Genomic DNA, 25326 nt, shown 5'->3' on the forward strand with positions numbered 1-25326 from the left:
GTGTCTCCTAACAAGATCCATGCACTGCAGTTGATGGATAGGTCCATTAAATCTATTTTAATCTATAATCTATAGTTCCTCCTTCTATTTCTTGTATATCTTTTCCTTGCAATTTATTTACTGAAAAAACTGGTTTGTCATTGAGCTCCCCACTTCCTGAGTTTATTGGTTGTGTCTTGGATCCCCTGCATTTCCTGTAAGTTGGTGATGACATCTAATTTGGGTCAGACACAAGTTAGATTGTGGGGCAAGAATTCTCCCCAGGCCGTGGCATGCACTCCTATCATGAGGCATATAATGTCTGGTTGTCTATATTTTGGTGATACTAGTAGTCATCATTCACTTGGGATTTGTGAGTCACATAAAAATGACGATATCCTAGTTCTTCCATTCCTCCTTCACCAATTGGAAAGCTCTGTAAGGAGAAAGCCCGCTTGCTTTCTCCATCCTGCCCTTTCCACAGAGGGCAGCGCCAGGAAGTCCTGGGAGGCCCTGAGGACTCCAGCCCATGGCACGGCCTCAGGCCTGGGCCAGACTCGCTCTCACTGCTGCGATTCCCTTTCAGGGACAGCACCCCCAGGAGGACACCCCAGCTTTAGTCACAGCATTGCCCTGGAGTACTGAAAGCAAGTCAAGCACAAAGTGGTCTTTGAGACAGAATTATCTGAAGTCACTGATAGGCAAGTCTGACCTCATTATGGCCTCCTCTCTATAAATGACACATCCAGCAGGTGCTGAACTCGCTGCTGGGTGCCGAGGAGACCCTCTGGGCCTTTCATTCTCCTGGAGTCAGACTGGTCATCTCCAATCTTCTAGAACCAGATAAAGAAGGGAACTTCACAACTATTTCCGGGAAGTTTAATTATGACAATAAACAAATGATTCCAAGTTAGAAGACGCTGTTTCAAGTAGCAGGTCAGCCAGAGAGTTATTCTGACTTCCTACTTATTTTGTCTTTTAAGAAAAAACAGGTTTACCCTGGGTAAGGGCTAAGATTTTCTGTTGTGCGGCTTTGAACTAGTGTAGACCCAGCCAAGGACCTAGTGGCAGGTTCCTCGTGTATGGTCTTCATTTGTGCATTTCTAAGAGTTAGCACAGTGCTTGTGTGACGTCTGCCCAACAGACTTCCCAGAGGTTCCCTGATAGAATTGGGGGAGGGGAATCCCTTGCCTTTAACCCTATTCAACTTGGGTTTCCCGCATGCCATATTGAGAGATGCCTCTTGACAAACTCGTCCTCCTCTTCTCCCACTGCCAAAGCTGGGGTTACCCTAGTAGCACTTTTTCTTTTTGAGCTAATCTCAAATTTGAACAAGAGCAATCTCTGCCTGTCTCCACAAACACGCACCAGTTGATCGAGCCATCTGCTTACTGAGATTTCAACATTAAGCACTAAAATCACCAAACAATGAACCACTTCCCCACCACTAAGAGAAAACAATGAAAGAGCCCCTGACTGAAAACAAAGTTTATTGCAGGTGAAAAGCAGTCCCATGGAAATTAAGTAAAATGGCCAGGTACCATGAAAATACACATTTTGCATATCTTCTGCCCTGTTCCAGAAGAGGGTCGCTCACTCCTCACTCTCATGGACCACCATCTGCAAAGACAGCCGGCAGCCTGAGTTAGGGCATGTGGCCCACACGTTGCCTCCTGCGCCCTCTCCTGGCCAGCGGCAGGCAGTTGCTTGCTTGTATATTTCAGTGGGACGTGGGGTGTTTGTTGCATCTCAGGAGAATGCACAATGGCACACATGGAGGAACTCACCCAGAGATGAGAAACTGGCCCTGGGAGAACTAGCCCCACACACCGGGCTTCCTCCTACAGGTATCCACATGGAACGCGACTGAGGACGGTGCCAGCAGAGGGCACTGAAAGGTCTCAGTGGAAACCTCTCCTTCCTTTCCAGAATGGCGTGTCTTTCAGTGCGACTCAGACCTGGGTTCTAGCGGGGCTGTTCTCAGCTCTGCGACCTTAGGCCATCCCCTTCCCTTCCTGAACCCAGGGTCCACAGCTCTAACGCTGAGGGCTCCCTAAGGCCCCTCCCAGTTCAAAAATATCTACATCACAGCGGGTCCTTCCCAGGTCACCAGGGGCTGCGAGTCCCGCACGCATCTGCTGCCCTCCGTCTCGCGGCAGGGGGAGCCACCTACCCTGCCGGGGGTGAAGTCTCGGGTCTTAGCGCGAAGCTTATTGACTTGAGACTCTGCAATATCGGCCCGTTCTTCAGCCTCCTCGAGCTCATGCTGAGCTTTTCGGAATTTGGTGAGATGCGCGTTGGCTTGTTCATCCTGAAACCAAAGCGCCCCGGCAGGTAAGGTCAGCGTGCACCACCGCCCCCCCCCCCCCCCCCCCGCTTGCGCTCCCTGCTGTTCTGAGCCCCGCACGCTGCTGACTTACAGCCTCCTCTGCCTGCCTCTTGTAGGTCTTGACTTTCACTTGCAGCTTGTCCACCAGATCCTGCAGTCGCAGCACATTCTTCCTGTCCTCTTCACTCTAGAAACGGGAACAGGGGATGGAGAGCGGCGTGAGGTCCGGCCAGGTTCCTGGGGCTGAAGCGTGTCCTCCTGTATCTCCAAGACAGAACCGAGGTGTCGTTTGCACTTTACGGAGCAGAAAGGCCCCGGTGTCCTTCCCACTCACCTGGTAAGTTAGCTCCTTGACCCGCCGCTCATATTTCCGCAGGCCCTTCACGGACTCGGTGTTCTTCTTCTGCTCCCCTTCAAGCTCCAGCTCCAGCTCTCGGATCTGGGGACACGGTTGGGGGGTTAGTCTGGGGCTGGAGCACCAACGGGCGGAGCTGGGAAGCTGTTTGCGTGGTGAGTACCCGCGTCTCCAGCTTCTGGATCTGCTTCTTCCCGCCCTTCAGGGCCAGCTGCTCAGCCTCATCCAGACGGTGCTGCAGGTCCTTCACCGTCTGCTCCAGGTTCTTCTTCATCCGCTCCAGGTGGGCGCTGGTGTCCTGCTCCTTCTTCAGCTCCTCGGCCATCATGGCCGCCTGCAAAGCCAATCACAGCCACTAAGATGCAGGCAGGGGTCAGGCGCCGAGGAGCTGCCCGAACCTGGGTGGTCAGAGGACCAGAGCCACGCTAACGGAAAGGGCCGTGGGTAAGGTGATGAGCCCGCCCTTCATAGGGAATATGAAATGGGCTACACCAGGCACAGAGAGGAACCTCGGGGACTGGCTGGGAAATGCTTTCTTCGTTTCTTACACTGGCCTCCTGGGAACTTTGCCCACCCAAGGAAATTCTTTTGTTATCTCGTGATCACCAATATATTTTCTCAAAGGGATCTGAAACGTAGAGAAGGTTGCTTTGCTCCCTGGCATCACAGGTATGGGGGTAGGGAGCTTAAGGGAAGGCCCCTAGGGAATCCCAGTGTGCCTGAACCCGCAGGAGAGCAAAATAGTTGCAAGGTAATGTCCTCCTCAGGCAGCAGGTGGCGCTGTGGGCGCTGTGACCTCAGAGTTTAAAACATCTGAGCCCAGAAAGCTTAGGTGCTGCTGGGAGCCACGCCAGCTGCATATGAAGTGAAATGTGGTGGATATTGACAGCTGTCGGTCTCACTTTTATATGTGGAATAAGTCATATGTGGAGGAAGAGAAGAGCATAGTCCCCTTGGGCATAAGAGACAGAATGTAATCCTTCCCGGTCTTTTTATTTTTTTCTGTGCTCCGTATTTCTCATATCCACCTTTTAAATGTGCAGGAGAGGACAGCTGAGTTTGAGGGAGGTGGGCAGTGATTTCAAAGCAGAATGCACCCCACATGTGCCCTGAGGGAGCCCCACCTGTCTCAGGGGAACTGTCTCGGGGTTGGGAGAGGGCAGGGGCTTTGATGACACGGTCAGGGCTGCCACACGGGCGCAGGGGGAAGCTCACATCTGTGATGGCCTTCTTTGCTTTCTCTTCCGCATTCCTTGCGTCCCTGCTGGCATCTTCAACCTCGCTCTGGAGCTGCATGAGGTCTGTCTCCAGCTTCTTCTTGGTGTGGATGAGGCTGGTGTTCTGGGGTGAGAGGAGCGGGGTTACCCAGGCTTCTGAGGGGGGGTGCTGAGACGCCCCCTGCCTCCCCGCCTCCCTGCGCGCACCTGGGCGTGCAGCAGCTGCACTCTCTCGTTGGAGTCCAGGAGCTCTTGTTCGGCCAGCTTCCTGGCCCTCTCCGTCTGCTCCAGCGACGCCCGCAGCTCCTCCACCTCGGCCTGCAGCAGGTTGGCTCTGCGCTCCACGATCGCCAGCTGCTCCTTCAGGTCCTCCTGGCCCCGGAGGGCGTCATCCAGGTGTAGCTGGGTGTCCTGGCCAGAGAAAAGGGAAGGTCAGCGTTAGGGCCTCTGAGTGTTTGAGGCAGGAGAGGTTTCCCACCCGGAGGGCTCTCGAACCTTCAGCTGTCCCTGGACACCCCGGAGGTGCTTGAGGGTCTCGGCAGCCTGGCGGTTGGCGTGGCTCAGCTGGATCTCAATTTCGTTCAGGTCCCCCTCCATCTTCTTCTTGATCCGGATGGCCTCGTTCCTGCTGCGCACTTCGGCGTCCAGCGCGCTCTGCATCGTCTCCACCGTTCTCTGGGAGTTTCTCTTCAGCTGCTCAATCTCTTCATCTTTCTCGGCGATCTTTCTGTCAATTTCCGATTTCACCTGGGTCAATTCCAGCTGGACTCGGAGGATCTTGGCCTCTTCGTGCTCAAGGGCAGCCTTTAAAGAACAAAACACGGGAAGAGTGCCGGGGACGGTGCCACGCCTGCCACACTGCCCTTCTGCGTGATAAAGCTTCAATGGAATGTTCATAACCCTAACTCTGCAGTTCAAAATCCCTCATTTATCTTCAGTGCAGAAATGAAGTGTTTCCTTACTATTTGTTTAGGTTATATCATCAGGAAATAACATTAAATGATCATATTTCCTTTTTTAATATATTTTTATTGATTTCAGAGAGGAAGGGAGAGAAACATCAATGATGATAGAGAATCACTGATTGGCTGCCTCCTGCACACCCCCTACTGGGGATCAAGCCCACAACCCGGCATATGCCCTTGACCTGAATCAAACCTGGGGCCTTTCAGTCCCCAGGGCGATGCTCTATCCATTGAGCCAAACTGGCTAGGGCAATGATCATATTTCTTAGGAGCATAAAATACCTTGTGCATATTTTTTTAAATATATTTTTATTGATTTCAGAGAGGAAGGGAAAGGAAGAGAGAGACAGAAACACCAATGATGAGAGAGACTAATTGATTGGCTGCCTCCTGCACGCCCCCCACTGGGGATCGAGCCTACAACCCAGGCATGTGTCCTGACCTGGATTCGAACCTGGGACCCCTTGGTCCATGGGACAATGCTCAATCCACTGGGCCACCACAGCCGGGAAACCTTGTGCATATTTTAAACTCATCTAAGATTTTGTAAAATCTCATTTTTAGACCTATTTTAAGTGTAATGATTTCCCAATACATTTAAAACAATTCACAGTATTATCCCATTCAACCTCACAGTTATGCTGTTTGATAGGACGGGTGCAGATTTCAGACTATGGGTTCTACAGAGGCAACAATGAAGACGGTGGGACCAGCTAGCCTGCCAGGGTGGCACCCACCATGGCCTCATGGCGCCTGCGCCACCCCAGCGTCCGCTCACCTCCGCTTCCTCCAGAGCCAGCTGGATGTCTGCCTTCTCCAGCTCGATCTGCTTTCTCGATTTCTCCAGTTCATGGATGGTTTTGCCATTCTCAGCAATTTGTTCTGTGAGGTCCGCTATCTCCTCTGCAAAGAAGTGAGTTGTGATGCATTTGAACCCCTCTGCACAGGTTCCCGGGCAGGTGGCATCAACTAAATCCTTTTCACTAGTTTATTTCAATTCTAAGGACGCTGTTTCCTACAGATAAGATGCTCTAGAGCAGCGGTTCTCAACCTGTGGGTCGCGACCCCTTTGGGGGTCAAACAACCCTTTCACAGGGGTCGCCTAAGACCATCGGAAAACACATATATAATTAAATACTGTTTTTGTGATTAATCACTATGCTTTCATTATGTTCAATTTGTAACAATGAAATTGGGGGTCACCACAACATGAGGAACTGTATTAAAGGGTCGCGGCATTAGGAAGGTTGAGAACCACTGTTCTAGAGAGAAAGACCCCAAAATAGCCCCTCCCATGAACACTCTTCCAGCCTGCGGCACAGAAATGGGAGCCGGCGTCACCCTCTCCCGCACACACTCGGCAGCTGGGAGAGGGAGGTTTCAGGAGGTTTAAACTGCTTACGCTCCAAGTTCTTGTTTTCTCGTTTCACAGTTTCAAGCTGATCTAAGGCTTCTTCGTAGGCGTTTTTCAGTTTGAAGAGTTCGGTGCTCAGGGTGCGGGATTCCTTCAGGGCCGCCTCCAGCTCCGCCTGGCTCTCCTGGGACTTCGTTTTCCATTCAGCCAGCACCTGGGACAGGCAAGGAGGTGGCCCGCTGACTAGCTCCGCCCCCAGCTTCTAACTACGTGCCACCCTGAGGGAAAGCTCAGAGTTGGGGTGTCTCTTGCCCAGCTCCTTGCTCTTCATTGGTGGACTAGCTAAGATTTTTGTTCTGTGGATTTATTCAAGATCCATAACTGATCAGTAACGATTGTCTCCAAAAAGCAAATGGATCCTCTGAGAAGGAATTAGCTGATCATGATTACCCTTTTCCTAACATGGAAATGGGCCTGCACTTTTAAAGATTTCATTAAAACTTTGGTTCAACGCAACCTTTCTGCCATCTCACCAGGGGGCTCCCAGACAGCTTCTCCTAGTGCCCAGGTTCTGTTCCTGCACGTCAGCTACCCAGATAGGCCAGCGGGGGGTGGGGGTGGGGGGCGGATGTTTGTAGAAACGGGTTTGTCTCCACTGCCAATGTCTGAAAGGAACTCCAGCCCCATCCCACTCCCATTTCATTTTACAGAGGAGGAAACCAGAGCTCAGTGAAGTTCGGGGACTGGCCCAACCTCACAGGGCCCTGTGCAGCAGGGCAGGAGGGGACCCAGTCTCCTCCTCACACAACCACAGGTATTTCCCGCGTCATAGTGTTCGGCAGCACAGGGCTGACCCTGCACAGGGCTGACCCCGCACCTTGTCAAAGTTCCTCTGCTTCTTGTCCAGAGCTGCGGCCATGGAGTTGGCTCTTTCCACGTCCACCATCAGATCCTCGACCTCCCCTTGCAGCCTCTGCTTGGTCTTCTCCAAGGAAGCACACTTCGCATTCACTGCCTCAACCTGTTCCTCGGAATCTTGAAGGCGCTGAGCGAGCTTTTTCCTTGGAGGATGGGAAAGAGAAGCAGATGCCATTTCAGTTTCCAGCCTCTTGGACATCACTGTTCATCATGTTGGAATCACTAACCTTGTGATTCAAACGTGCATTTGCTCTCCTAAGCTCAGGAGAGCCTCCTGGCTGCTGGAAATCAGTGACCCACAGCCTGCCTTGCCTCTAGCCAAGATCCAAGTGGCCTGTCTTAGGAAATGCGCAAAGGCCGGTCCCTCCAATGGCACAGCACCGCACGCAAAGGCGTGAGATGGGGGGACATCTAGTCACAAAACAAGTTCATTCCCTAGCAGTTCTAAAGTCAGTGCCCTCTATCACATGATCATTTAAGGCAGTGGTTCTCAACCTTCCTAATGCCGTGACCCTTTAATACAGTTCCTCATGTTGTGGTGACCCCCAATTTCATTGTTACAAATTGAACATAAAGAAAGCATAGTGATTAATCACAAAACAATATGTAATTATATATGTGTTTTCCGATGGTCTTAGGCGACCCCTGTAAAAGGGTCGTTCGACCCCCAAAGGGGTCGCGGCCCACAGGTTGAGAACCCCTCATTTAAGGGTTCAAGTTCTAAAGGTAAATAGAGTTGCGCACTTGGCCTCCTCCAGCTCCTCTGTGCGCTGGATGGCGTCCGTCTCGTATTTGGTCCTCCACTGGGCAACCTCGCTGTTGGCCTTGGACAGCGCCCTCTGCAGCTCGGCCTTGGCTTCCTGCTCCTCCTCATACTGTTCCCGCAGCAGGTCACAGTCGTGGCGGGAGGACTGCAGGGCGTGGGCCAGGGCGTTCTTGGCCTAAAAATGGTTAAGAAAGAGAGGAGCCCCTGGGGGATTGATATTTTAATGCCGTGTGCATGTCACAATCCAAGTCTGTTCCTCCTCTCGGCACCTACTGAACAAAGTTGCCCGGTGGTACTTGAAAATTAGCTCAGAGAAGCGCTCGCTCAAATAGTACCTTGTTCTCTTCCTCCAGCTGCCTCTTGAGCTCCTCTGTTTGCTGGGTGAAAGCTTGCTTGCTCCTAGAGAGCTGGGATACTATACTTTCCTTTTCTTCCAGTTGGCGACTCAGCTCCCCTGTGTCCAGAAAGAAAGGTTTCATGAGTGCACCCATTAATTCATTCACTTAGCAAGTTCCTATAGTGTGTAAGGCGCTGTAAGAAGATCTGGGGGGAGAGTAAATGGTAAGGTGTGGTCCTTTCTTGGGGGTGAAGGAGTGAGTCCGTGAGAAGGAAAATGAAAGCCCGACCTGGTAAGTATTGTTGTAAATGACTAGAAATGTGAAGTGACTCTGTCAACATAACTCATGGGGACGAGTGTAAATTTAGACATGACCAGGAACACGGAAACACTCCCTCCAGACCTCCCAGTGGCTGGTGTTTCCAGCTGTTTGTCGATTTGTCATTAAGGGAAATAGTGCTTTTCCAAGGACTCGCTATCTCTAACGATTGGAAGGTAGTCCCCTGGATGAATATGCTAAGTTCAGGTTTGCATGTATAGGGAGGTAAGAGAAGAAAGGAGGGGGTGAGAGGCTTTAGGACTCTAGAACCCGAAGGTTATTTTGGAATGGCAGCTAAGCTTCCTGTCTTCACTGCCTTGTTGTGGCTGCTGGTGAGGGATTGGCCCACCTGTGATGATGGGCACAGGGCCAGGGCTGGGGAAGCCCCATTCCCAGGGAAAGCCCCCATAATGTCCCCTAATACTCAGTGCACACCCAGAGCCCGTGCAAAGTGGCTGTGTTCCTTTCCTTATTGTCTTGATCGCAGACAATCTGAAAACACGTGCAGCAGGAAGTAGGAAGGCCCTGGGGCTCGGTTTCTAGCCCAAGTTCTGCCTCTCAGCCGCTTTCAGCTCAGGTTCTGTTCCTTCTGAAAGAGTCTCAACCACATGACAGCTTGAGTCCCTTCTCTTTCTGGCCTACCTCTCCCTCTTGTTTTTACTGAACTCGCACTGTGTTCTCCTCCTTCAGAATATTTTGAGCAGCTCTCTTTCTGGGTTATTCTAATAGTTTCTTTCCTGAAAAAGTGCTTTTGTAGAAATTCTCCCCCAAACAAAGTCGACTCTTGTTTTGCCCAGCTGCCCCGTTAGGGCTCCCTGAGGGGGTGCCCCTCCCCGTCTCCCATGGCTCACCAGCCTCTGTCTGAAGACGAGACTTCTGTGCCGTCAGCTCGCTCATGCTCCTCTGAGCCTCCTCGTTCTTGCCCCTGGCCTCACTTAGCTGATCCTCCAGCGTTCGGCATATTTTTTCCAGATTTGCCTAAAGGATTGAGAAAGAGGAGAAGTCAGTCTTGAGATCTGAATGACCCAAGAGGTCTCTTGCAGCCAAAGCACTGTGCCCAGGTACCTTGGATTTTGACACACTCTCCACGTTGCTGGCGAGGTCGTCAATCTCCAATTTGAACTCGCTCTTCTCCTTCTCCAGCTTCTGCTTGACCCTCTGCAGGTTGTCTATCTGCTCGGCGAGCTCGGCCACACTGTCCGCGTGCTTCTTCCTCAGGGTGGCCGCCGTGGCTTCGTGCTGCAGCGTGGCCTCCTCCAGGTCCCTGCGCAGCTTCAGGAACTCGGCCTCCCGCTTCTTGTTCAGCTCGATCTGGGTGGAGGTGACGCCTCCCGCCTCCTCCAGCCGCTCGCTCAGCTCCTCCAGCTCCCGGGCGTAGTCGCTGCGCTGTTTCTCTGCCTTTGCACGAGTAGCCCTCTCTGCCTCAATCTCTTCTTCCAGCTCCTCGATGCGAGCCTGTGAGCCAGTCAGCCCCCGAGCCACTCACTCGGCATGCCAAGAGCAGGCTAGTTTCCATCCCCATTAGCAAACCAATTCTGGAACCGCTCCCAGAGAGATAGGAAGATTCCTGATTTTCTTTAATGTGACCTTTTCCGGCACCAACATGGCCCTTACCCCGCAGTGATCAACCCAGGATATTGCCCATCCAATGAACTGTTGACTCAAATACTTCAATTATGGATTTTACTTAAGATTATATAAAACATTATTCACACGCTCTGGCACCTAGCAGAAAGGAAACCGTTGAGGCAGGCAGGCCCATGGCATGACCACTGGCTCAAAATCGCTCATAGCACAGAGCACCCAGTGCACTGTGAGTGGCCCGCGTGTCAAAGAGAAATCCCAAACACTTCCTACCTGGAGCTCTTTGATTTTCTTCTGAAACTGGAGGCCCAGGGTCTGCTCATCTTCCACTTTGCTCTGCAGTTGACTATACTCAAAATCCTTCCTGTGGAGGGAAATGGAGAATGTGTGAAGACAAAATACCAGTTAACTTGCAGAATGTAAATCACTCAGTAAGTTGCAAAATTGAAACCAGTGGTTTGAGTGCATACTTCTTGAGCCTTTCATCCAGCTGTTGCTTGTCATTCTCCAGATCCGATATGGACTCGTGGGCAAGCTTCAAGTCTCCCTCCAGCTTCCTTTTGTTCCGTTCCAGGTCTACCCGGAGCTTCTTTTCTTGCTCTAGGGAGTTTTCCAGCTGCAAAAGGCATCATTTCCTTTTTGAGAACAAATGCTTTTACGCCAGAGGGTTGGGGAGGGGGGAGGGCAGCTCTTTCAACCCTGAAGTTCTAGGCCTGCCAACTAGCAGCGTTTACTTACATCATCGACTTGCTGTTCCAGTTTGCTCTTGGTTTTACTCAAAGAATTGACTTTGTCTTCTTCAGCTTGGAGGTCATCCAGGGTCTGCTGGTGGGCCTCCTGGAGGGCCTTCTTCTCCCTGGTTAACTTTGCGATGGTTTCATCCAACCCAGCCAGCTCCTCAGTCAGGTTTTTAACCTAAGAAGAAACCACAAGCAACTGTAAGAAGAGATACAGCATGGTTTGCAATGACAACATCATACGGGAAAGACCCACAGAGTACCTTGTTCTCTGTGGCATGCTTCTCCTTTTCAACCTTGGCCAGTGTCAGCTCAAGGTCATCGATGTCTTTCTTCAGTTCTGAACATTCGTCCTCCAGTTTCCTCTTCTTGGCCGTCAGCTCAGCATTGATCTCTTCCTCATCCTCGGCTCTCTCGGTCACCTCCTTGATTTTAGCCTCCAGCTGGAATTTGGCTTTGATCAGTTGATCACACCTTTCCTCGGCATCCAGCAAGTTTTCACTTTCCTTTAAGGAAAGAATCATGATGTGCTTTAATGAGATAAGGCGTGTGACATTCCAGTATTTTGTTATATTTGAAGCTCTTTATGAAGCATCTGAACCGAAAAGCAAAACTTCCACCAAAATTCTAGTTTTCTTAAATAATCGATTCTAGGAGAAAAGTGAAAACAGAAAAATTTCTGAACACATACAGCCTGTACTTGGAGCAGCAGGTCATTCTTCTCTTGGACGAGAGTCACCAGCTTCTCCTCCAGCTCCTTCCTCTTCGCCTCCGACCTGGCCAGTTCCTCCTTGGTCTTCTGGAACTCCTCCTTCATGGTGGCCATCTCCTTCTCGGTCTCCGCACTCTTGAGGAGGGGCTTGATCTTGAAGAAGAGCTTCATCCAGGGCCAGTGCTTGACGTTCATGAAGGCGCGGACATTGTACTGGATGCAGAAGATGGACTCCCTAAAACCAAAATATTGGTTATTTCTCAGAGAGACACCCCCCCCAAAAAAACATCCTCAGAAGACCTCATGTCTGAATACAGACCCCACTCACCTTCTCTGCACCATCTTCTGGAATTCCACACGCATGAGAAACCCTCTGCACACAGCCTGTGTCCGAGTGATCAGTTTGGCCAAGCGGTCATCGCGCATTTCTTCCAGGGTTCCCAGCAAGCCGGCTTTGAAGAACACCTTAGAGGGGAGAAGGACGGCGTGGGTCCATGTCTGCGGAAGTCGACAAGGGACTCAAGGCCAGCAGCTGTCAGGACGGAGGCTGACCTTGGTGTGTCCGAATTTGTACTGAGTGTGGTCAATGTCGATGGAGGCCAGCAGCTTCTCACAAGCTTTCTTGCTGTCGATGAACTGTCCCTCTGGGATTGCACTGGCATTCAGCACGCGGTATCTGCCATTGTAGACACAGAAGCAATCAGAGACTATTAGCAAAATCATTAACCTTGGAAACCATCCAGTTCAGTCTCTCTTCCTGTGAAGAAAGCCAAGGTCCAGAAAGAGAAAGAAAGCTGCCGTAATCACATGCTGGGTCACGGCCTAGAGCAGTGATGGCGAACCTTTTGAGCTCAGCGTGTCAGCATTTTGAAAAACCCTAACTTAACTCGGGTGCCGTGTCACATATAGAAATTGTTTGATATTTGCAACCATAGTAAAACAAAGACTTATATTTTTGATATTTATTTTCTATATTTAAATGCCATTTAGCAAAGAAAAATCAACCAAAAAATGAGTTCGCATGTCACCTCTGACACGCGTGTCATAGGTTCGCCATCACTGGCCTAGAGGCCAGGCCTCCCGATCCCCAGTCCAGGTCCTTTCTGCCATGTGCTCATCAGATAAGCTCCTGAGAAAACGTGGAGGAAGGATGTACTGTGGCCACGTGGAAGGTTATTCATTTTACAAGGCAGGTTCCTAACGGTTCTGTTGAAGTGTGTTTTTTTCCATCAGTATTTCTCTCTCTCAATTTCCAGTATGTGCACATCTTATCAAGTGCCGGGGTCCAACCCCAGCAGGTCCAGGGGTCCCCAAAGGTGTAGACGGAGTCGGCGAAGAAGGAAGGACACGGAGACAGTGTTCAGTTGATCAGCAGCCTAGCCAGGATCTCCAGCCAAGTTCTGGTCTGGATCTCCAGAGAGGTTCTGCTGTTTATTGTCTTGTTACATCCGTATTTATCCCAGTTGATTTTAATCCTGTCAATTTCTATTACAAAGGTTAGGGCGTTTCTTATCTCCATTCCAGGGAGTAAAGATTATGTAGCTTAAGCATGATTGTTTGTAGTGATTAACTACCTGCCTGGCACTTAGTTAAGGAGTTTCATCCCCTCCCTGACTTCAGGGAAAAATTCCTACCTGGGGAAACAACCTTTCTAGGAGAGGCATCCCCTCCCTGACTTCAAGGAAAAATTCCTACCTGGGGAAACAACCTTTCTCAGAGACCTTGGTTAAAACACATAGTGCCAAGAAGGTGAGCAAACATATTAAGAACAGTATGCCATATATGCTAGGTCCCTTGAAACAGCAAGGATGGACCGGCTCCCGGCAATCAAGAATCATGCAGAATATTTATGACACACCTTTGTTTAAAATCCCCGTAGAGAATGCGGTTGGGGAAGCCCTTCCGGCAGATGCGGATGCCCTCCAGAACCCCGTTACAGCGCAGCTGGTGCAGGACCAGGCTGTGCTCCATGGCCCCTGAGGAAGGAAGCAAGGACGTCAGCTCCGCACAGCATTTCCAGAGACCAGCTGTGCCCAGAGAGCCGCCGCTGTCTCACCTGGGGTTTTGGTTTCGTTGGGAATTATACAACGCACAAAGTGAGGGTGCGTAGTTCTTAAATTGGACATTAGCTTGTTCAGGTTTTCCTGAAAGAGAAAGATTAAATTTGACAGCTTACTGTAGGCTTTTACAAACACAGAGAAATATTGTAATGAAAAGTATGATGCATATTTTAAACTTATCATGGATTCTAAAGAATGATGGAGCTATTTAACTCTTGCTTTTAATAGTTCTATGGCTAGAGGAGTGGGCAAAACACACACACACACACACATACAAACAAAACCCACAACCTTATATAATAATAGTCTTTTGTTTCACAGCGGACCAGAGACTAACGAAGTAGAAAATGCCCTCTGAAATCAATGCAAGAGATGTACGCAGCCCCCTGGGTGAATGAGGTGCTCCTGCCCGTGTCCTTCGGGCAAGTGAGAAAGTTTATGTGGAGGACCCACTCCCAGGCCAGCCAGCCCAGCTAGTTACACATCCAAATGATCCCTAAGTTCCAGTCCTACCCCTGTCAGACCTCCCTTACACATCATCACACCAGCACCTCACCAAGTGACAGCGACCAGATTAAGACCACACTGCTGTTCTTGAATAAACGGGTTTAGAATCTCTGCATTGTTCATTTTGCAATGACTCAAACCAGCTACAAGCAAATCAACGCGTGTTTTCCTTACCCTGAAAAGGGCAGAGACAGTTTGGAAGGAAGAGCCCTTCTTCTTGGCAACTTTCTTCTTTCCGCTGTCAACTGGAAGAAATTACATTGGCGCGCGCTTGTTAGCAGGCCACTAGGGATTTGGGGGTCCTGTGGGCTGAACTGGAAGGAGGAGGCATGACTACAGGGCGCTCTGGGGAGTCGGTTACCGTCCGTGGTAGCAAAGGTGGCATAGAGGTGAGCCAGGAGCCTGTTGGAGGACTTCTGGTACAGCCCGACCACGGTCTCGTTCAGGGGGTCCTTGTTCTTCTCCAGCCAGCCCGAGACGCTGTAGTCCACGGTGCCCGCGTAGTGCACCAGCGAGAAGTGGGCCTCGGCCTTGCCTTTGACGACCTTGGGCTTCTGGAAATTGCTGGACTTGCCCAGGTGCTGGTCATGCAGCTTGTTCTTGAAGGAGGTGTCTGTGGCCTTGGGGAACATGCACTCCTCCTCCAGGATGGAGAAGATGCCCATGGGCTAGATTAGGGCGAAATGCATGTGGGTAAACAAGAGCTGCGGTGGTGAACAGCGGAGGGTGCGAGGAGAGGCCGGAGTGGACAGACAGGATACCTTCTCGATGAGCTCGATGCAGGCAGCCAGGTCCATCCCGAAGTCGATGAACGTCCACTCGATGCCTTCCTTCTTGTACTCCTCCTGCTCCAGCACGAACATGTGGTGGTTGAAAAACTGTTGCAGTTTCTCGTTGGTGAAGTTGATGCACAGCTGCTCCAGGCTGTTGTACTAACACCGAAATGCAATGTTCGTGTGAAAAGTTAGACCTCTTTCTAAGGCAAAGACCCATCCACCTCCCGCCTCGTTGTTCGGCCCCAGCCAGCTCATTTCGCTTTCAGAGATGGTCACAGTCTCCAGGGCCGAGCTCAGGCCGTGCCTCCTCTTTGGAGTCTCCTCTGCACCTCCGTCTAGCAGGTGTGTCTCCCTCTCCTGAGCTCCCAGGGCCGGGGCCTCGCCTGTGCACCCACCACAGAGTCTTATTTTGGAGTTACTCTCCAGTGCACCTGATACACTTCTCATCTTCCTCTACAGATTGCAAGCTCATCTTTAATTACCTGCATGTCTTCTATCTGGTAGACACCAATATACACTTGATGAATGGCTCTATGCTGGGAGGATATTTATGTAAAATATTGCATGATTGGCTTATTATCAAATTATTTGCTTGGCTCTCCCTAAGTCAGTAATTGCATGTGAGATTTTTTTTATTCATTGGGCTATGCCTTTAAAATTGTACTTGACACAAATATTCCCCTCTCTTAAAGTAATACAACCCCCTCTTAAAATCATACAAACCCTCCTCACATTCTCTTCTACTTGATTCACCCTCCGTCAGTTTTCCTACAAGATGTGATGCTGTGACATGGCGGCCCCCTCAACATCGCCCCTACGGAATCATGAGACCCAGTCCCCTCACACGGGCCACATTGAAAGCATGAGCACGAGCAACACAAACCTCAAAGATCTCGAAGCCAGCGATGTCCAAAACCCCAATGAAGTGCTGTCTTGGCAGCTTCGTGTCCAGCTGCTGGTTGATGCGAGTGACCATCCACAGAAACAGCTTTTCGTAAACTGACTTGGAAAGGGCGTTCACAGCATGGTGGACCTGTGGGCAAGACCAGGATGAGCCTGCCGGCAGCGGCCGCCGTGGACCCGCATCCCTTCCCCGCCCCGAAGGGCCGCCTACCTGGTCCACCGTTTGACCTTTGGTCACGTACTCATTCCCGACTTTCACCCGGGGGAAGCACAGGGCTTTCAGGAGGTCTGAGGAGTTCAGGCCCATCAGGTAGGCTGTCTTGTCAGCCACTGCCAAGAGAAGAAAGACGGTTCAAAGGGAAGCCCTGAAGTTGGCAACGAAGAAGAGACGCTTTGAAAGTCATCGAGATGCTGCAGAGGTGGCTCCGTTTGTCTCGGGGGGTTTTACTTTTTGTATCTCTAAACGGCATACATGCGGCCACTGGAAGCTAAGTCCCCCCGAGAACATGGCAGATTGTCTGAAAGGCAGAGGGGTTCCAGAAAGCTCCGATCACTGCTCATTGCAGCTGAAACTGGGCCATTCTAGCCGTTCGGCAAACACGGGTGCTACCAATGCCTACAGGCATCTGAGCCCTGGAGAGGTTCAAACAGCCTCAGTCGAACCCACCGACCTTGGCTTACACCAAGCATGTCACACTCGCGGCATGCGGCCCGCCAGCTGGAGTTTGACATGCTTGGCTCACACCCTGTCTCGGTGACTTTGTACCTTCGGTGCCGTCGGGCTCTGCCTGCTCCTCCCGCTGCTTCTGCTTGAACTTCATGTTCCCATAGTGCATCACGGCACCCGTGAGCTTGTAGATCCCGGACTTCTCCTCTGCAGTGAAGCCCAGGATGTCAATGGCACTCTGGCATGGAAAGAAGGGCACGTCAGCCGGCTGACCCCAGGGGCCAGGACGAGCATCCGCACCTCTCTCTGTTCTACTTACATCCGTGGCCAGCAGCTCCTCCGCATCGTCAATGCTGGCCACCAGGATCTCGCCCTGGCTGATGAACGGGTAATCGTAAGGGTTGGTCGTAATCAGCAGCAGCTCTGAAATGAGTAGTTAGAGGAGGTCGCATAGATTCGAAGAGAACGTCCACCAGTGGGTTTGAGCTCCTACGTTCAGGTTTGAAACTTACTGCTGGAGCCCAAATTGGATTTAGAGTTAGAGTTAGAGATCTCTAAACAGCCTCTCGGTGCTCAGGCTCTGCCTGGATATAAAGTGTGCGGGGAAGACAGTGCAGCCGGCCCGTGCCGTGTAGAGGAAGAACCCAGGCAGAGTGCAGTATTTAAAGTCTTGCTCTGCATGCAAATGGCGCTTAGTGAAGAAGGTTCAGAGCAGGTAAAACGGAAGTTGGCGGAGTCTGGGGGAGGGGAGCACAGGTTGAAAAGCTGCGGCCTGTTCCCAGGCTGGAACCAGAAGGCTGAGCAAAGACAGCCAAAGGGCGAGGAAGAGCGTGTGCACAGGCCCCTTTAGGTGCAGGACAAAGGGCAGGGACGCTCCACAGGCTGGATTGCTCATTGATTTTTGCACTGGCCTCACAGCATTTGGTGAAAGATGGGTTTCTGTGCTCGAACACAAGGGGGCGCTACATGTCAATTAAATGTTTAGCTGCTCAAAAGGCTTTTATAAACCAGCGCTGAGTTCAGTAGTGGTTTCATCTGTTGCTGCCCATCAGATTTGTTTTGTTTTATTTTTTTTCAAATTGGCACGTCACTGTCAATATACCTACATCTCATTTTGAACAAACTTTGCTGTCTGCGGAGTCCCCTGTATATAGGTGCGGCTCTACCTGGACCAGTGATGTCAGAGCCGAAGTGCCTGAAAGACCAGCCCCGCTGGGGACTTGCTCACCTATGAGCTCTGGCTTCTTGTTGGAAAGAATCTGGTAGAAGATGTGGTAGCTTCTCTCAGCCTTCAGCTGGAAAGTCACCCTTGATTTCTCCAGCAGATCTGTGAACCCAACACAGCACTGTTTTCCAAGCTGCCCCCCACCTCCCTGAGACATCCGGTCCCGAACATCTACTTACAAGTTTCAATATCTGCAGAGGCCAGCTTTCCCGTGGTGCCGAAATGGATTCGGATGAACTTGCCCTGTGGGGACAGGGAGCCCAGCGTTTACCATGGCTCCAAGCGTCCCAGCAGCCTCCTGGGCCTGATAGGAGCCTTATTCCCTGTGGCTGGAAATTACTTATGTCCTCCTCTTCCTCCCTCCTCCTCTTTCCAGATGCTGTGCCTTCCTCCCCATTCCTCTATTCCACGCTCCCTCCAAACCACCCCACACGTGCAGCCAACAAGGTAAGAGACTGGTCTTTTTCTAGATACAAATCAAACCATGTCACTTCCCTGCCTGTAGAATCGTTCTGGAGCTTCCTGTGTGAAACCCAAACTCCTCCTCAGGGTCTACAGGTACCTACGTGACAGGTCTCTCTGCCTCTCCCCTCACCTCATGGGCGCCCCTGCCCAGCTCTCTGCAGCTGCTCCCCTACCAGCAGGCCCCCTCCTATGTCGGAGTCTTGTGTTGTCCTTTGTTCCTCCTCACCCTGCGGAGCTCAGGGTTCACACCCCCTCCTGCCCCCCCCCCCCACACACACACACCTGGAGGCCTCCCCTGCCGACACTGCCTGAAGGAGACCCTGCCCCATTACCCTATCACAGGCCCTGCTTGCTGAACTTTATATGAATGTATCATTATTGGAAATCATCTTGCTGATTTGTTTTGTTTTTTCACTGTCTCTTCCCTCCGACTGTAACCTCTGTGAGGACGGGGACCTTGCTTGTCTCATAAGCCACAGAGAAAACCGCAGCGTATCTGGACTCGGACTCACAAAGCGGGAGGAGTTGTCGTTCCTCACGGTCTTGGCGTTCCCGAAAGCCTCCAGCAGCGGGTTCGCGCTGATGATTTGGTCTTCCAGAGTCCCCTGGGCACGGGTCGGGGAGGAAGGAGCCGCAGAACGGCGGTAAGCAATGCTCCCCCCCCTACTCCCTGTCGCTCCTGCCTGTCCCTGTGCCTGGCAGTCAGGGCACAGCCAGTCCCACCCTCCCCCTTGCCAATCAGAGGCCGAAGCAAATCAACAGCACGCCTCACTCAGCACACCTTTGCCACGCTGCTCTATGAAGCTATAGTGAGGGACTTGACCTGAAGTTCTTTTAATACTGCATTCCTTGACTCTCCAGTCCGTTAGGTTGTCTGATTCACTTCTAACCGTTGTAATGTTTTCACTTAGAAAGGGAGTACACGCTGCAGTTCTCTCGAGAGGGGGGATGGATTCTGCCATAAAAGAAGGAGCTCCCACGATGCTCCCAGCGGACCTTTCTCAGAGCCGCCCTTTCCAGAACAGTGACAGGGTCTGGTCCTGTGCCATCAGCCCTGCACGGGCCACCTAAGTTGCTGCTGTCCTTCAGGGTTAACTCCTGCCCTGCTCGCCTTTCCTGGGGAAGGGGGTTGCCTCCCGTGCCCTCACCAGGAAGTTAAGACAAAGGGTAGCCACGGAAACGCAGCAAGCCTGCCTCCTCGCCTCACCTTCATTTTGGAGTCCTTCTTCTTGGCCAGGTCCCCAGTCGCTGCAATTGTTGCAAAGTACTGGATGACCCTCTTGGTGTTCACAGTCTTCCCTGCCCCGGATTCTCCGCTGTCCGGGGAGAGAGGGAGAGAGAGAGAGAGAGAGAGAGAGAGAGAGAGAGAGAGAGAGAAACCAGTTCTGTTAGCGTAAACGGTCTCTCCAAGATGCCGCACGGAGGCCTGGACATACTCTGAGCCACGTCAGACACACGTGTACCACACAGAGAGGCAGAGGCCCAGGGAAGCCCACGGCTGAGCTGACCCAGGGATGGGCAATCCAGTGCTCTGAGGCCTCCCGCGTATCTTCCCGCCCACCCCAAGTCGATCTTTCGCTTGGACTTTGTTCTAAATACTTTCCAGTGGACAGAACAGAGCACGTGGCGCCGCTGCCTTCTGCACCGGGGCCAGCAGCCACGGCTTTGACACTGCCCTGCGCCCGGACACTTACGTGATCAGGATGGACTGGTTTTCACGATCTGCCAAAAGCAAAAATAAAACGGAGCTGATGGCAATACAAAAAGAGCTTCCCCCTTTGCCCCACCTCTCAAGCAGTCACGGTTCAATGCACAATTCCTCTGCCCTCTCGCAGTTAGTTTAGTCCAGTGGTCGGCAAACTGTGGCTCGAGAGCCACATGTGGCTCTTGGGCTCCTTGAGTGTGGCTCTTCCACAAAATACCACGTGCGGGCGCGCACGTACAGTGCGATTGAAACTTTGTGGCCCATACGCAGAAGTCAGTATTTTGTGGAAGAGCCACAGTCAAGGGGCCAAAGAGCCGCATGTGGCTCGTGAGCCGCAGTTTGCCGACCACTGGTTTGGTCCAATGTGGGAGCTGGAGAATGAGGCTCAGAGGGGTTAAGCCCCTGCTTAAAACCAGCCAGTGGCTTGTCACGGGGCAGTGGCTTCTGACTGTATTGGGTTGAACCGTATGAGATTGTCAATAATGTTTGGGCCATAGAAATCTTAGTTTCATAGGTTTAACCAGTACTTGCATTAAATGCACACTTCTCACCAGGGCTTGCAGGGGCTTGGAGAACTGGCCCCTTTCTGCTCTTTAAGCATCTTTACCCCCCTCTCCTTTGTGCTGGAGGTCACAGGCCGAATAGGGCAGGCTCAGGGCCACGTGGTGCTCCCGGGAGCCCTGTCCAGCCCCGCTCACCACTCCAGGCTTCCTCCCAGAAACCTACCAGTCAGCATGAACTGATAGGCGTTGTCAGAGATGGAGAAGATGTGGGGCGGGGCCTCCTGGCGCTTTTTGCCTCGGTAGCCATCCACCACCTCCGGGTTATACACCGGCAGCCACTTGTAGGGGTTGACGGTGACGCAGAAGAGGCCCGAGTAGGTCTGTGGGAGGGTTAAAGTATATATGCATGTGTATGTATATAAAACCTTTGCCTTGGTTATTTTTTCACTTTTTTTTTACAATAAATTAGTAAAGGAGGAAACATGTAATTTCTGTTTGTAGGTGAGGCCCCTGAGACTCAAGCAGGGGCGTGGCTGGACCGCCCACAGCTGGTGAGTGACAGCTGAGACCCAAAGCCTGTGGTTCCTGCTCCCTGCTGGCTCCTCCTGCTCCGCCCTCCTTCCTCAGCCCCTCTCCTTCCTGTCCCGTTCATCCTCGCTTTCTCATCTTCCAGCTTCTCTTCCCCCTTTCCTCTTCCTGGTTCCATTTCCCGTCTTTTGTTCAACAGCTTAGTCAAACACGAATCTCTCCAGATCCCATCACCGCACAGGCCTCCCCTCCCCCACCCCAACCCGCAGCCCCGGGGCGCCCCGGCACGGACGTAGATCATCCAGGAGGTGTAGCGGTCCTTGAGGTTGTACAGCACGGCCGGCTCGTTCAGGTGCGTCAGCATGGCCATGTCCTCGATCCGGTCGAACTTGGGCGGGTTCATGGCGTACACGTCCTCCGGCTTGACCACCAGGGTCTGGAAGGGGAGAGGCGCGGTGCTCACCACGGGTCTCTGCGCGGGTGCCCCTGCGGACATGTCTCCCGCGAAGAGGCTGGTGAGCCGCGGTCCGGAGCGAGCACCAGGGAAAACGCCCGCTGGCAGCGCGGGAGACACGGCTGGGGGCAGGTGGCGACGGTGCTGCCAGCGGGAGCCTTGGTTCTGCCACGCAGGGCTGGGGCGGGGCCTCTGGGCAGGTGCAGGGACAGCGGGAGCAGCGAGGAACTCCCCTCAGGACCCCAGCAGGACCCGCACTGCTCCGCAGTGGGGGGCTCATTCCTGTTTACTCAGAATGGCGTGTGTACAGGGACGGAGGAGAAAGACGGAGGTGGCATTGGGGCAGCAGGCTGGCCCCCAGCATCACCATACCCAGGGCTCTCTGAGAGCAGCTGTCCAGCCCCTGAGCGGGGTCTAAGCTGGCCCCTTCACCCCCCCACCCCCAGCCCCATGCTTCACCCCCTCCCGCCTCCACCTCTCACCCAGGTTAGGGGACCATGGGCAGAGTTTGGTTCCAGCCCCGAGCTCGTGCCTGCGGTTCCCGGGGAGGAGAAGGTGGCCCGTGCCCGCAGGCTTCCTGGGCACAGAGCCGCTCCTGCCCCTGCCCTGCCCACCTCCTCTCTCTGAGACCTTTGAACGTGATTCGTAGTCTGGTCCTCTCTGGACAAAGCAGTGGACACCTGCCTTTCCTGCAGAGCTTCCCTCGGCCCCTGTGCAGCCAGCGCTTTGGGGATGGTCGGCTTGTCTTAGATGGTCATCCTTTATGCTGGCCCCGTCTTCCCTGCCGTCTTCCCTGCTGCTCTGCGAGCCCATTATCAGCAACACAGAGGGCCCCGCGGGAGGGCGGACCTGCAGCCCTGAGGGGCACTTTCCATGCCTTTCTACGTCAGTCACGCACGACTTGGGTGTGGACGCCTAGGACAGCTAGGTGCTAGTTCTTCCCCTTTTCTCTTTCGGATTTTATTTTTCCTGTCTTTACCTTTAACTTTCTTGGAACATTCCAGATTCTTCTAGATTCTGGTCTCGATTCCAGAAATTAGTGACTTCCAGCATTCCTTTTAACGCTCCCACACGGCCTAGGCCTGCGGGCTGCCTGCTCATGAGACAGGGGAGGCTGCGGTTTCACACTGAGCTGTGGTCGGCTGGGACCCTTCACCCACTTTCCTTACTTGCTCGGGGAGACAGTTGTTGCTAGAAGAATCAGGGGCAAACCTAATCTACCAAAGGAGAGTGTTCTAAACGGGCCTGCCTACTCCTGGACGCCCAGGCCCACGCCCTCGAGATGCACAGAGCCGGGCCCTCTGACTCAGAGCCGCGTGGGCACTGACTGCTCTCATCAGCCGCGTCAGGGCTCCCACCTGCACCGGCATGTGCTGTGCTTTCTCCAAGGAAGCTCACAGTGAGGCGGTGAGAGGCGCACTGGCACCAGGGCCACCCGGGGCAGGGCAGGGCCGGGCGGGGCGATGCATGGACCAGGCCTGGAGGAGCAGGTGGAGAGCCAGTGGGCCATGCGGGCCTGGACGGGGCTTACCCGGTTGTCTTCGGTTTCCACCGTGACCTTCCCATCCTGGGTACTCTTAATTTTCCCCTTGGCGTACTCTTCCTTCGAGTCGACCACAAAGCAGTAGGTTTTGGCGTCAAAGGGCTGGTTCTGCGCCTCGATCCTCTCCTTTTCCGACTTGCGGAGGAAGGGCGCGGCCATGCCGAACACTTCCATTTCAGTGTCGCTGCTCATGGCGCCAGCTGCAAGGCAAGCCACCCGTGAGCCGCTGCCTCCCGGCAGGCCCCAGGCCTGCCCGCCTCTGCCCTACGATGGCTCCGGACAGGCTGTGCTCGGTCCCAGGAGCCCCACCCACAGACCTAAGTGCTGGGAAAGTCAGCAGAGCACATGTAACCCCGTCTCCTCGCCATCTGAGGCTCGGCTGGCGGAGGGACCTAGAGGTGAGCCCAGCCCCTCGGGACCTCACTTCCTTTAAAACCCAGGTGTTGCCCAGGGAAGCTTTAGAATAAACACCATGAAAAACAAAGGCCGTTCTTCAAAGGGATCCTGCTCAGTCGCAAATAGCTGAGGAACTTTGGGACCATTTTGAACGAAGGTGGCCACCTCCTCCCTCAAGGAAAGCGACGGGGCTTCCTCCAGTTGCTGAGAACAGCAGTCGCATCTGACCTCGCATCCTTCGGGAGGTCTCCTAAGTGCTGCCCCTCTGCTCCTCCCCAGCCTCCCTGTCCGGTCTGAGCTCCCAGGTTCCCGCCAGCCAGGGACGTGGCCAGAATTCTCACCCGAGAGTCGCAGACACAGGACAGACAATGAGGCCGCAGCAGCCTGGGAAATCAGACCTGCAAAGAACGCAAGAGGAAAGCTCAGGGCACCTGGCAGCGTCCGGTCCAGCTTCGATTCAGCTCTTGATAAATTAGGTAAATAAGGAGAAAGGACTAATAACTTACCCCAGAGACAAGCTGGAAGAGCAGATGGGACAGGACCCACAAGTAAGCCATTAAGGTAGTAAAAGCCCCCACTCCCCCCAACCTGGCTCTTACCAGCCCACTCTGGGCCGTTGTTCAGTCTGCAATGCCTCCCATTAGAAGTGAACAATAAAAACAGCATCTCTGTCTAAAAGCTTGTGGTTCTAGGCCTGGGGCAGGGAGAAATCTCTAAGACCGGCTGACTGACACCCGGACAGTGTGGTTGGTCTTGGGAGGACAGTACATGTGACAGGCACACACATAGGTGGGGAAGGTGAGGGTACAGGAAGGCACCTCATCCATGGTCCCTGCACCACTCAGGCAAAGGGAGGCGGTGATCCCACTGGACAGGCCGAGGTCCATGGAGAGTCCAGGGATCCTGCCCGTGATGGGGAGGGGAGGCGGGAGGAGGACCTGTCCTTCACATCTAACTGTTCCTTAGCAAAGCCAGGCAAGGCCCGGCCCGGAGTGCTCAGCCACACCAAGGCGAAAGCCATGCCGGAGGGGCTGTGACTTACCTCCGCCCACGAGAGCAGCTACGAGGGGCTGCTGCTGGCTGCGCTTTTATAGGCCCCACTAACCCCCCTGGCTCATTCCTTCTCTATATTTGGAAAGAGAATGACCACACCACCGGCTGAGAAGCAGCTCCTGCCTCACGTTTTTTTGGCGTTACTGCCAGGGGAAAGGTATATATAGAAATGAGCAGGATTATAGCCATTCTTCCAACTATAGAAAGTTGGGAGTTTGGGATGCCTTTTGCTGAACTTGGGGCTGGCGACGTGACGGACCAGCCTGGCTGGGGAGGCCCTGCCGGACCACCGTGCAGGCAGCTGCCAGGCTGCGACATCAGGGGGAGCCCTGCCTGGGACAGAGCAGTCAGACTGGCCGCAGAAACCTCATCTTACAGGAAAGTGAACGAAACTGAAAACGTTCCCATCCTCCTGGAGATTTGAGTAGGCTTTTGTCACAACACAGGACTGTGTGATTATAAAACTTATGCGAGGAACAACAGCAACAGTAGTAATTCTCCTTCCCTCCCTCCTCACTCTGCCCTCTTCTTACACTGTGCACCTTCCCTTTTCATTAGCAGCATATCAACGTGATCCTTTCTCAATCACCATTAGGACCAGTAAATTAATGCTGGGCGCTATCCCACCCGCTAGTATTCCCAGCAACAGCTGCGAAAGCCCTGTTGTTACTAAGACGTATGACCGATTAGGAAAAACCAGCTGCTGGCCTAGGCGGGGGCCGGGGGCCAGCGGTGGCCTGCAGAGAACGGGGGGGTGTGGGGTGTCTAACAAGTGTGGTTGTTGCTAAATCAGGATTGGAAAAATAAAGCCTCAGAGAAGAGCGAGGGTGTAGTGGAAGCTTTTGCCCATTCCATCCTACTTTTCGCTTGTTTTACCTTCTTTTCCTCATCAAATCTTTGGGAGCGGCCAGTGGGCAAGCTATGGTTGTTAATTCGAAAGAGAGCTGTGTGTCAACGGTCCCCACTTAA

The 25326-nt window shown here is 52.9% G+C and overlaps 1 protein-coding gene across 1 annotated transcript; it reads right to left on the reverse strand.

Annotated features, from left to right (window-relative positions):
- Window positions 1-1468: 1468 nt before the first annotated feature.
- Window positions 1469-23366, reverse strand: LOC118672363 (myosin-3). Its single transcript, XM_036342006.1, has 39 exons — window positions 22897-23366; window positions 21204-21347; window positions 20607-20763; window positions 19870-19897; window positions 19383-19491; window positions 18688-18780; window positions 17890-17953; window positions 17714-17812; window positions 16805-16908; window positions 16585-16723; window positions 16030-16148; window positions 15799-15948; window positions 14901-15071; window positions 14501-14807; window positions 14314-14384; window positions 13629-13716; window positions 13431-13548; window positions 12125-12248; window positions 11901-12037; window positions 11552-11807; window positions 11124-11366; window positions 10862-11038; window positions 10594-10739; window positions 10397-10487; window positions 9605-9994; window positions 9391-9517; window positions 8219-8337; window positions 7862-8058; window positions 7077-7260; window positions 6248-6413; window positions 5624-5748; window positions 4376-4684; window positions 4088-4291; window positions 3879-4004; window positions 2827-2997; window positions 2643-2747; window positions 2400-2495; window positions 2153-2290; window positions 1469-1599 (listed from the first exon to the last, which is right to left on the reverse strand). The coding sequence occupies exons 1-39, from the start codon at window positions 23098-23100 to the stop codon at window positions 1573-1575; spliced, it is 5823 nt and encodes a 1940-aa protein (XP_036197899.1). The 5' UTR covers window positions 23101-23366; the 3' UTR covers window positions 1469-1572.
- Between the last annotated feature and the right edge of the window lie 1960 nt (window positions 23367-25326).

This window comes from Myotis myotis, unplaced genomic scaffold, assembly GCF_014108235.1.
Source record: "Myotis myotis isolate mMyoMyo1 unplaced genomic scaffold, mMyoMyo1.p scaffold_m19_p_17, whole genome shotgun sequence".
Taxonomy (NCBI): domain Eukaryota; kingdom Metazoa; phylum Chordata; class Mammalia; order Chiroptera; family Vespertilionidae; genus Myotis; species Myotis myotis.